General features: G+C 37.8%; 1 protein-coding gene across 1 annotated transcript; it reads right to left on the minus strand.

Annotated features, from left to right (window-relative positions):
• Positions 1 to 213: 213 nt before the first annotated feature.
• Positions 214 to 12,210, minus strand: ythdf2 (YTH N6-methyladenosine RNA binding protein F2). The gene is made up of 6 exons (XM_051133937.1): positions 12,015 to 12,210; positions 11,826 to 11,850; positions 9,596 to 9,675; positions 6,382 to 8,004; positions 3,202 to 3,264; positions 214 to 2,322 (listed from the first exon to the last, which is right to left on the minus strand). Exons 1-6 carry the CDS (start codon positions 12,039 to 12,041, stop codon positions 2,299 to 2,301), a joined length of 1,842 nt encoding a protein of 613 aa, XP_050989894.1. The 5' UTR covers positions 12,042 to 12,210; the 3' UTR covers positions 214 to 2,298.
• Between the last annotated feature and the right edge of the window lie 455 nt (positions 12,211 to 12,665).

Genomic DNA, 12,665 nt, shown 5'->3' on the forward strand with positions numbered 1-12,665 from the left:
TTGGTGAGACCATTTGTTAAAAAACGTAGATATAATCACAAATGAACGGAATGAAAAGTACGTCGTTTCAAAATCAAATTAAATGCGACCTTATTCTTTTCATTTTGTCAAACGGCTCGTTCATGTCAGTTTAGGGAGGAGGGAAAAAATAAAGTTTTAACACCCCCTGTTGGACAAACATGTTCATTTCCACATAGCGCCGCCATTTTAGGCTTAAACCTGTCCTTCCGTCGAAGATTGTCGAAGGCAGCCCACTGATTTTAGGATACTGACATGCAGCTTTGATAAAGGTAAAATTACTCTTTTTTTCACACAATGTTTATGCAGGAATTTGGCGAATTTATAACACGCAAGCTTTGTTTACACACTCGTCAGGGTAAAACGTATCCACGTTCAGGGTAGATATGGAAACGGCGCCACCGAGAGGCTGAAGAAGAAAGTGCTTCTGAAAAGTAAACAAGTAAATCAACATCTTAAATAAAACCATACGATCACTCACACTTTAAAGAACGTCATATTACAGTGTTTTAAATAACGAAACCATTTCGTATATGACCTAGGTGAGTCAGTGTGAGAAAAGCTGGTCAAACCAGAGAATCAGAAAACATTTCAGCTTGTGCAAAGTCTCATCTTCAAAGCATTTTATCACCACACATTTTTTTCGGACCTGACTTAAGCATTAAGTTATGGGTTAATGTATTTGCAATATATATATTTTTTAAAGTATGTCTAACTCTACTTGACTCAACTGTTCATTCACTATTAAGGTGGCTTTACACTTACTTTAAAGATGGCATTCTTACAAGGCAGGCATATTGTGTTTGAAAATTAAACATGGCAATGGACACAGGTAAAACAAACCTTCAAAATGCCAATAAGAACAGCCCAACCTAATTATTGGTCATACTATCAATTCACTTCTTCAGAAAGCAACCACACTTAAAGCTTTGTGCAGCATCTTTATTCTGACACTGCTAAATGCCAGCAGTTTTGCAGGAGTCGTTTAATGCACCGACATGAACAAAGTAGAAGAAGGGGTGAAGTGTGCAGGCAGCTAGTGTAGGAGAGGAGTGTAGGTGCTGGGTGGAAGGGGGACCAGGCAGTTTGGGACACAGGTTAGTGCATGATGTAGTATTTAGTCAAACAAGGGGAAAATGCAACACACAAGTTCTGCCGAGTATACCACATTTATTTTTAATGAACTGATTATGAGAAAGAGAGGGTGCAAGGCCCACCTCAGACTTAAGAAACGGAAGAGAAAGACGAGAACAAAAAAAAAAAAAAAAAAAAAAAAAAATGACGGGACGAGAGCAGCCCATAGCAACAATTTTTCGTTAACTTGCAGAAGAAAAGGAGTAAATGGAAAATAAGCTGACAACTCTCAAACACAGCCCCCTTTTGTACACTATAAAACTGATCCAATGAGCAAAAGCCTCAACTCAACAAATCGGCTTCTCCGTTTACTGTCCCCCGCCAAACACCCTCTGTTACCAACACAAAAAAAAACAAAACAGGAACAGAAAAAACTCAGGACATTCCTGAACATTCATTAGATTTTTTTTTTTGAAATACAATTTCTCTCCATTTTATAATCTTGGTTGAAACTTGGTAAACTTTTTTTTTTTTTTTTCCTCAGAAGGTAATGAGACTTGTACTGACTAGTGGCCAATTAACCAACAATGGAACATCCACTGAGAAGGCGACGATCATTGCACGTCCTGACTGGATGGTTTCAGCTCCAGTAAAGAGGAGGGAGGGGGTTAACAGAGAAAAATGAGGGGGGGGAAACTGCCTATACAGGATCCGGGCACTAGAACTCAATTTTTTTAAAAGAAAAAAAACAAAAAAAGGAATACAGAAAAAAAAAAACCCTCAATATTGTAGTAAGAGAGAAGCAAAGCCATGTGCTTGGACTGTAAAAACAGATGTTTTCTTCTAAAAAAAAAAAAAAAAAAAAAAAAAAAAAAAAAATTTAGGAGAAAGAGGCAGCAGAACAAAAACGGGACCAAAAAAAAAAAAAAAAAAAAAAAAAAAAGTGAGAAGTACTGGGTTCACTATTAGAATCCTATAGAATTAAATTGTAGTCCTATGAATAATCGTGTCATTTCTTTTACTACAAGTTCGAAGTAAGTCTTTTAGGTCAACAGAAATCAAAGAAGAGTCTTCATTTAGTTTCTTTTTTTCCTCTTTTTGAATCCTTGGTTAAATCTTCCCCCAAAATAATTTCTGAAAATATCTGGTTGTAAGATTGGGGAGAGAAAATAGGGCCTGTCAGTCTTTTGCCCAAAGCAGTGCTTGTTACTTCACACGTCCTTGGCGATCCTGGAAGAGAGAATGAATAAAACAACTGTAAACAACACATGCTTGGAGGACATTTTGAAAGCAAATTCCCTAAAACATTGGATCTTTAAACTATCTGATAAATTTTATAAACATTTTTAGAAAAATTGCACCCCTCCCCCCAAAATAACATTAAACATACATAATATTTATTAAAGAATGTCTTTTTTGAAGTACACATCAAAAGCTGGGGGTAACTTGATTTGCATTTATCTGACCAAATACAGTAAACCAGCATCATTGTGAAATATTACTACAATTTAAAATATTTTTTTCTATTTAAATGCTGAATACAATTTTGCAGTTTATTATTTTTGAGGAAGTGGTGATGGAAAATTACCAGAATTTTTTTTTCACCAGAAAAAAAAAAAAAAAAAAAAAAAAAAAAAAAAAAAGTAAATACACAGCTCATTAAAAAAAAAAAAAATAATAAAATAAATAAATAAATAAAAAAATAATAAAATAAAATAATAATAATAATAATAATAATAATAATATTATATATATATATATATATATATAAAATGTATTTACATAGATCCTTAGTTTGTTAAACCTTTTATTAATTGCTGTTTCATGATCTCAATTAATGCATTTTAATTAATATTTATTAGTTTAACCATTAAAACGGTCTAGAAAAATTTAAATGGGGTTAAAAAAAAAAAAAAAAAAAAAAAAAAAAAAAAAATCCAGAAAGACTAAAATGGAAAAAAATAAAATAAATAAATAATAAACAAAAAAAACAAAACAATGAATTTGGGAAAAATAAAAACATTTTGTAGGGCTCTAAACTCTAATTTACAAGCATGCTGACAGATGGAGGTCAGTATGAACAAGGGCTGGATCTGTAAAATGCTTCACCTGCATTCTGTAGTGGCTCCGACTGGAGTTACTGGAGTATGGGTCACTCCCCTGAACCTCCACCTGCCCAAAAGAGAAATATCATTTAATCAATTCCTCTTAAAATATTACTCAAATGCAAATTACAGAGAATAACAACATTTGTATATTAGTAATTGCATATTAAGAATATGAGAGTGATCATTCCTTAAGTTTACATTTTTTCAAGACAAGCGTAACCACAAACAATCTATATTCACTACAGAAATTCTGATTTTTTTTCTGAAATTACAGTTCTCTCTGCTAGGTTTCTCAAGTCATATTATAACTACCTCTGCAACATGTTAATAAAATCAAATGTACAAATGATGTCCACTAAGATTTACTGAAGACTGAAGAGTGTTGAAGGACAAACTCTGAAACTGTACTTTTTCATTCAGACAGTTGTTCCACACTAAAACAATTCTGGTTTGCAAAGCCAATCTTAAACAAGTCTGTATTCACTGTAGGGAGATGAGGGGAAATCACAGTGCCAGCATTTGTTAGGGAAAAGGACAATAAAGGTAAACAAAGATGTAACTGAACAATCCCACTTGAAAGTGTTCTCTTTGTTGCGCATCATTTTAGTAAGCAATACTTCACAATAAAGCAATTACATCTTATTCAAACAGAAGAACCGTCCTGCTAAAAACATTCAGTGAGCTAAACGGGTGATGTCAGCCCACATATGCAGAAAGAACTGTAATAAGAACTCTATTCTGGAGCTTTACAGCCGTAATTCATGTCGTCCACATAACCACGGTAAAGAAATGAATTCTCTAAAAATACCGGCACCACACAATCACATGGCAGAAAAACTATTAGTGCCGACACCATACAAAGCAGAATGGTGGATATCTGGGCTTTCATTTAACAGATAATTACGTGCTGTCAGGTAACTCTAGAAATGCTGTTTACCACACTAAACAAATACACTTTACATGCTTAATTTGTGCGTTGTATACCACGTAATTCCAAGCCAAAAACATACACGCACTATACACTAAAGACCCAGCATAAAAACACTAAATTATTCAAGAAAATGCAGAATAAATGGTCACACCCATATTTTACTCAAGTAGTTCTTTATATGGAGAACTTTCACACTAAGTTTTCACACTAATTTGCTTGTGTGGGAAAAAAAAAAGAACAAACAAAACACTGTAGTATGCAGGTGGTTCGGTCAAATCTGAAATTCAGACATGCAACATCAAAATGTTGTTCAAGTAACTTGAGAATTGATGAGGCTGAGGAAAAAAAACCCAAAAACCTTAAAACAAACACAGATGTTCTCTTGCAGTGATGCACGTTAACACAAAACCCCCAGCACACCTGTGGTTGAAGTTCTCAAGGTGGTTTTAACCCATGTTTTTCATTTGACATACTAACATTCTGGGCAAACCAAAAACTTATATGGACTCAGATTGGTAGATGTCACCCTACTGAATTTAAAAAAAAAAAAAAAAAAAAACCAACCACACAACAAGAGCTGACAGAAAAAAATTAGATTTAAGTTGTATTTAATTTTAATTAAACTTACGCTACAGCTTGCAGTAAAAGTATAGAAGCCCCATTTCCACCACTGAATAAAAAAAATAAATAAAGGCCCAGTTTCACAGACAGGGCTCAGCCTAAGCCAGGATTAGATCATAGTTCAATTAGGACATTTTTAAAATTTTTATAAATGTGCCTTAGGAAAAAAACATTACTGGTGTGCAACTTGAGAGAAAACAAAGCCACTACTATTTTAAGATCAGTAAGTGCAAGTTTCTTTCAAAGAAAGAAACAGCTCCGACTTACATTTTAGTCTAGGACTAGGCTTAAGCCTGGTCTGTGAAACCAGGAGAAAAGGTAATTGCGACATTCATCTCACATTACTGGCTTTTTCCTCGCAATTACGAGTCTATATCTCGCAATTGACATTTTTTCCACAGAATTCTGATTTAAACTCACTATTCTGAGAAAGGAAGTCAGAATTGCGAGATATAAACTCACAAATGTGACAAAGTCAGATTTGTGAGACAAAAACTAGCAGGTCTGACTTTATAACATGTAATTGTGAGTTAGTAAATTAGAATCGTGAGATATAAACTCACATTTGCAAGAAACATGTAGAATTGTCAGAATTGCGGGACAAACTCACAGTTCTGACTTTCTGATTTTATAACATGTACTTGTGCATTAGGGCTACGTTTACACAACAATGCAGTCAAAAACGTAAAAGTTTTTCCCTTGCATTTTCAAAAAGTTTCATGTATACACGACAACATTTTCAAAATGATTCATGTTTACACATCTGCAAAAACGCTGTATTACGCATGTCAGACCAATAGTTGGTGCGCTAGTTGTTCGTGCCTGCCTTTAAAATCAACATACTGCGCACATCTACATACCAAACACGTACTATGCACATGCATGACGTCACCACTTTAAAGATTCCCCGTATGGGATCCTCTTAAAAAAAAACAAACAAACAAACAACAAAAAAGACTTTATAACTTGCAATTGTGATATAATTATAATTGTCAGAATTGTGAGATAGTCGCAACAACCTTATTTTATTTAGTGGGGTAAACAGGCTTCCATATAAAAGGGATAGTTCTCTTTCTCAAATTTTCACCTAATTTTGCCAACACAATGGAAAATAAATAAATATTGTCTGTTTAACTTGAAAATCACACAGGTTTAGAGCAACATGAGTAAATAAATTGAATTTTCATGTGAAGGGAGCTGGGGTACAGTGACTCTTAGGTACACTTATAATCTTGCTCTCTATGGTTTAGCTATTTATGCAACAAACCATAAAATTTGCATTTCCATTACCTGTAGCAACAATATGCAAAATTTGGTTGCATTTTCCAAACATTTTTTTTTTAATTCAGCATATCCTTATGTAAATGGGAAAGTGACAGAGGAAGCAATCTTACTATGCTCTTCAATTGGATAAAGTCAAAGTAAACAACTCTAGGTCTAAAGGCATAAAGCATGACTTCTGATTCATAATATATAAAAGGACAAAATATTGAACAACAGTGGTCCTAACATTTCAAAACTGACATCAGCAAAAGAACTCTGTGAAGAACTGGAGAGGAAAAAAAATAAAAATAAAAAAAAAAATAATCAGATTTATATTCCAGATGGAGCAACGCCATGGCAGATTACCTTTTTTACACTCTCCTCCTCTTCCTGACGTTTCTCGTAGTGTGAAAAGTCGTCAAAAATGGAAGTGGTGTGCTTGTAACTTGCGATGATCTTCAAAACCTGACGAGCTTTGTCCAGCGGCACCTCCTGTGTGTCACGGGAGTTGGTCACTGGCTTATTCTCGTTGTTTTCCAGACGAATGTGCCTCAGTTGGCTGTTGGGAACGTCCTTCACAAAGATCCAGCGCACATCAAAGCGGCCCTTCCACTTGTCCTGCGACCACACGCCGGCACAAGTGTTGTAGTCCACAGGCGAGCGCATCTCGGCCACGCCGCAGAAGTGCCCGCTGCCGTTCACGCTGAAGAGCAGGTAGAGCGGCCCTTTGTTGGCCAGCGAACGGTAAGCAGCGTCCAGACGCTTATTGCCATGTTCTGTGCTGCACCAGATATTGTACTTAATGGAGCGATGGATGTCGTCCTCAGAGTAGCTCTTGATGATAAAGACACGACCGTGCTTAGGGTTCCAGTCAAAGTCCTTGGGATTGTAGTTGTTCACCATGCGCAGTTTCTCCAGAACTGGGTGGGGCTCTGATGGCACAGCAACACCACCCATTCCTGAATTGGGAGGGGATTGGCCAGGTCCACCCGCCGCGTCCCCAAAGCCATTGGCACGGTTACGCGGGGGCACCCAGCGGGTTGGTTGGGAGGGTTGGGGAGCGGGAGGGCCCTGGGAGAGTGGAGGTGGGACAGCACCAGGCTGGCCACCTGGAGGAAGAGGGTGCTGGCCGAGTTGACCAGTGGGAGGCACTAGCTGTCCGTTGCTGAGGGGCAGCTGCGGCACCCCGCTGGCAGTAGCACCCGGTTGCGGAGACGACTGATTGGGCGGCTGTCCATTAGTGGGCAGAGAAGTCTGCTGTGGGGCTGCTGGTTTTGGCATAGTCCCCTTGTTGTCCCAAGTCCCAATATCCATGTTATGTTTGATCGGAGGCGGCGGCAGATTCGTCCCACCAAGTCCGCCCTTGGTTTTCAGCTTAGGCTGCGGTTTGGCCGGCTTGCTGGCAATGTCCGCCCAAGACGCCGTTTTTGCAGGAGCCATGGAGGCGGGAGGCATGGTAGGAGCTGCAGACACCTGACTCAACGGCCCTCCAGGAAGTCCAGAACCAACAACTTTGGGTGCCATGTCCCCAGCCCCAATCTTAAGCCCCGCCATGCCCTGATCCAAGCTATTCATTCCCACGGCCTTGTTGAGCGGCTCGTTGGCTGCAAAGGGAGACTGTCCGTCGATCATAGCACCTCCTAGCGTGCTAGGAGCATAGGCGTAACTGCTGCTGTAACCTGAGCTCTGTGTGGACTGTCCCTGAGAGCTGCTGTTCCCCCAGGCGGGGAAGTCAATCCCACTGGGGAAGAAGTTGAAGCCGTGCTGTCCCAGGAAAGGGTTGCTCCCCAGTGCCCCGGACTGGCCGAACATGGCATCTGGGAGAAAGTGGTGCTCCCCATTGCTAAGCTGTCCATAGGAGGCCAGGTAAGGCATCGGGGGGTCACCGCCTGTAGACCATGCCGCTTCGTTCAGCGAATAGGTAAAGCCTATCGAGGGGCTGTAGTAACTGGGCATGTAGGAGTCGGACATGGCCGTATAGGCATTGCTCTGCAAAAACAAGAACAATATGTAAGTTTTCATATTAAGCACAAATAGTAGCATACTCAGAAAAAGCAAACAACTAAAAAGTTAATGCATGTGGGACTAAAATATTTACAAGTACAACATTAGGGTGGAAGCAGCACTATTTCAATTATCTTTGTTGTCATTAAACACGCTTTACTTTCCCTTGCCATTATTGCTGGTTTGAAAGAAAACTGAGCTAAAGAAAATAAAGCAATGTTAACAACAAGGTTTTCTTCTGCTTGAAGTTCAGATTTCTACCTGCATTGCCAAAATTTCACTAGCCAATACAGTAATTGATGCAAACTTTATACACTATCACTCAAAATTCTTTTTAAAGTCTTTTTTGTTCACCAAGCCCACATTGATTTGATCCAAAGTGCAGCAAAAACAGTAAAATTGAAATAATTTTACCATTTTAAATAACTTTTCTATTTGTATATTTTAAAATGTAATGCATTCCTGTAATTTTAAAGTTGAAAATTGTTGAAAACAGCTGAGTAGAATTATTTCAGGTTTCTCTGATGAATAGAAAGTTCAGAAGAACAGCATTTATCTGAAATAGAAATCTTTTGTAACATTATAAATGTCTACCACTTTCGATCAATTTAAAGCAACAGTGCTAAACAAAAGTATTAATTTCTATAATTTCTTTCAAATACATGCAGGCTTGGTGAGCAGAAGAGAATTCTTATTTTAAATTGCAATTTCAAACATTTGCCATTTTTACTGTATTATTGATAAAAAAAAAAATCAAATAAAAAAAAACTTAAATTCTTTCACAGTGACCTCAGGTCAGCAGGTCATGTTTATTGTTCAGCCATGCTAACCATAACCTCAAAAGTGTACTGAAACTTTGTACTAAAGACCTCTGACGTGTTGAATGCTGAGAAGAGAGCTTTGAGAAGATGATTTGGGACTGGTCATGAACCAGGCCCCCCTCCAGGCACACAGCCTGCTCATATTTTCAACACCAGCAATCAGCTTTGTGAGGGCAACAGTGGCACAGATTCCCCACAAAAGAACCCAGCATTCCTTTGACAGGGTGAATACTAGACCCTTTATTCATCTGTGTCCCATTTTCCTCACAAGACACCCTTTGCCAGAACAACCGTTATTTCAGCATATATTAGGACTGACAAATCTGAGAATTTTAAATTTGAATAATTTCATTATAGAAAGTCTCCACAGGAGCAGAGACGCAATTATTGCTAATTATTTTATCCCTTAATCACCTTTCATCACTTCCCGGTAAACAGCTCTACTGCATTTTGTGCAATTTCGTATGAGTCATCAACACACAATAAAATTTAGACAGCTACTAAATATCTGCCCATGTCAATATGTATGATAGATAACTTAAGTAACTCCACACACCTCTTTAAACAACTCTCATACAGTCTCTGGCTGCAGCGTAGAGTGCCATAGTGACACCCTAATAAGAAAACAAAGCCCAGAGACCAGGATGCAATTACAGGCCATAACGAATCCTCAAGAGAATAGGCAACAAAAACAATTGCCCTGCTCTTTGTCTCTATGGGTTCCTTCTATTGTTCAGCTCTGAAACAAGACCTACCTGTCTAGGCTGAGCGTTCAGGTAAGGCTCGAACTCATCATCGTTCAAAGTATCCTTTTGGGTAACAGCTCCGTTTTGCACTGGAAAGCAAAAGATACAGAAACTTAGAGAACATAATCAATGCCTTTTTACAGCAGTCTAATGAAAAGGACGTGATCGTTGTAATATTACACCAAAGGTGAATGTTTTATCTGGACATTTTTCAACGTGTGGGAGCTTCCCAAGGCACAAAACTAGATAAGGTGCATTCATATACCCCAAGGACGTTAATTTTTACAAGCTGGAAAGTCCTGATTGCAACGGCAAGTGCATTCAAATCCCTTTGGTTGGAACGGTTTTTACTATACTGATAGCATAGATGTCAACATTTGGTGGTTCAAATACCCATGTGAGGTCTCAAAGTTTTTAAAGCATTTTTTTTTATTTTTAGTGCATGATTTTCCATAGTCTGGTAAGTGCTATTTTCAGGCTTGTCACATCCATAACAGTACATATTCCTCATAAATAGAGATCAAAATTAAAAAATATTGTTCGCTTCTCTATTTGTTGGGTATTATTGAGTCTGGTCTGTGCATTTTATTTAGCAGAAATCCTACAAAGTATCTAGTCTCTCAAAAACTGTGTCCTTTTGTGTCACATAACACATAATTATTTCCCTTTTTTAACATAAAAAACATAGACTGATATTTTTCTTATGTTTAGACTCTATAAACAAGGGTTTATTAAAGTATAAACAGATGGTTCTGTATATTGGTAGCACATTCATTCTCTAAGCATGTGTGTGTCACATCCATAATGCTGGATTTGCCCTTCGACATTATACAGCAAGTTTATTTTTAACAAAATGATGAATAAAGAATGTGCATAAGGTGTGTTTTTGCATTTTATGCCATTTTCAATTTAGGAAAGTGCTGTAAGTTAAATTCTTAAACATTTTCTACCTTAAGTGGCCAATATTAATTCCATATTGCACATGCAATATAGCTAGTTTGACTGTAAATAAAAAAAGGAATTTAAATTTTAACAAATTAGTTTACAGACACTGCTCCCATTGTCTACCATGTTTTCTCACTGACACTAACTGAAACTCAAAATTGAAAGAAAACCCTTTAATTTCCCACTCATAACTACAACTTTGGTGGTGTTCATGTGCTTTTAACTTAAATTTAACATGACTTAAACACGTCATCAGGTCAGCGCACCTGCTGCTGTAATCAACATGTGTATAAAACACTGTCAGAATTAACATTACCTAGACAAAAACAGAAAGTACCTAATCTTAAACAATACAATCTGACCATTTATTTTCAAAGCAAAGACAAATCCTCTAATACTAATAGTACAGTCACTTTATTTCACTAAAGAGACGTTCATTTATCACAGCCTAATTTATTTGAACATCAGAAATCACCCTGTGAGCTGATCTTCATACTAGTTATTATTAGTTATTATAGTCCATATAGTTACTTCATAAGTACAACAATGTAGTCTTAAATGTCATTAATGTCTTAAATGTAATAGAATAAGCTTTAATCTACACAACATATAGTAATTAAGCTCATACTAGCCCCATTTTATTATTTCCCCATTTATTGTCGCTGTGTCGATTAAAGGTGTCTTTATTTAATAACGTATGTAAAACCACGTCAGTAATGCACTGATAAATTAAAAAAGGACTGAAATATAACACTAAAAGCTCTCACATTATATCCACGTGGTCATACGCAGTGATTCAACACGCAAGTGGATTGTGAAAGGATGATACCCTGAGTGTGGTGCTGAAAATCCCCTCAACAGGTTCCTCTTGGCAGCATGTTTACACCCCTGCCTCTTGACCACCGATAGATATGATGATTTTAAGTATATGTGAGACATCCACAGGTCTAAATTAGAAGAAAACACCCCAAAACAACATTCAAATAGAGTGTAGGTGGGTGTTCAGGTGCTGGAGTGTGTGTCACGCGTTCAGCTGTACTCGGCCTCACTAGTGTGCTAGGCGGCTAACAAGCGTGGACTCCAAACACAAGCTCTCCTCACATATTTGAGAAAATAAACGCAACCAGATTGTCTACTGTAAAACCCATTTGTATTTTGATTCCACGTAGGGCTGTCTTAAGCAGGTTTGACTGGTTGAATTAATAGCGGGGTCGGTGTGAACACTCGGCCTGCTAACAGCAGGACTCTAGACTCTTATTACAGCACAAAAACGGCACAGCAGCACTTCACCTACCTTTGTTTGCTTGGCCTTTCGGTCTCTGGATTGGGTCCAGGTGATTCATGAAGGAGTGAGTTTGGAGAGGAAAGAGGGAGAATAAGTGAAGGTTTATATGAAGCTCAGGCCTGAACTCGCGCTGCGAGAGAGAAAAAAACCCGCCTCGACGCCACTTCTGCTCAATGTTCACAAAGTGCCTCTGTTTACCTGCTCCAGAAGGCTGCTGGCTGACATTTCTCTCTCCCCGGAGCCTGTGTGTTAGACTGCGCGTTTGTTTGCGGGTTAAAGTCAACGGGAAATGTGTGTGTATTTAGAGTCTTTGCGCCCGTGTCTCTCTCTCTCTCTCGCTACAGCTGCAGATCAGACACACAATGGCGGGCTGCAGTTCCTCCACACTTCAACATGGCCGAGCGGCCGCCACACGTTTATCCGCGGGAGTACAGCGCCACTCTACGGCTGGGAGGAGCGGACATTTAGACGTAAAAATATGCTTTCGTAGCAGTGCTCATTTTTTACTGCGGTGCTACAAGTAAAATTACTTATTTCTTTTATACAGTACTTATCTTATATCCCGATCATTAATATCTAATATTTATAAAACATGTTTTTTCTACATTTATAATTATGTTTTTATAGTTTTCAAAATATCATGGACTACCAGTCAAAAGTTTTTGAACAGTAAGATTATTGTTTTTTTTTAAAGAAGGCTGTTCTTCTCACCAAGCCTGCATTTATTTAAGCCAAAGTACTGCAAAAACAGTAAAATGTTGAAATATTTTTACAATGTAAAATAACTGTTTTCTATTTAAATACATTTTAAAGCTTAATTTTTAGCATCATTACAGTCATCCAGTAACA

This window comes from Labeo rohita, chromosome 17 (assembly GCF_022985175.1).
Source record: "Labeo rohita strain BAU-BD-2019 chromosome 17, IGBB_LRoh.1.0, whole genome shotgun sequence".
Taxonomy (NCBI): Eukaryota; Metazoa; Chordata; class Actinopteri; order Cypriniformes; family Cyprinidae; genus Labeo; species Labeo rohita.

Excerpts from the sequence above, each read along its gene's own strand:
- ythdf2 (XM_051133937.1), bottom strand. The coding sequence starts at position 12,041 with ATGTCAGCCAGCAGCCTTCTGGAGCAG. Across the intron at positions 11,851-12,014 it reads CCAGCAGCCTTCTGGAGCAG|AGACCGAAAGGCCAAGCAAA; the intron begins GTAAACAGAGGC and ends GACCCAATCCAG. Across the intron at positions 8,005-9,595 it reads TGAACGCTCAGCCTAGACAG|AGCAATGCCTATACGGCCAT; the intron begins GTAGGTCTTGTT and ends TTGTTTTTGCAG.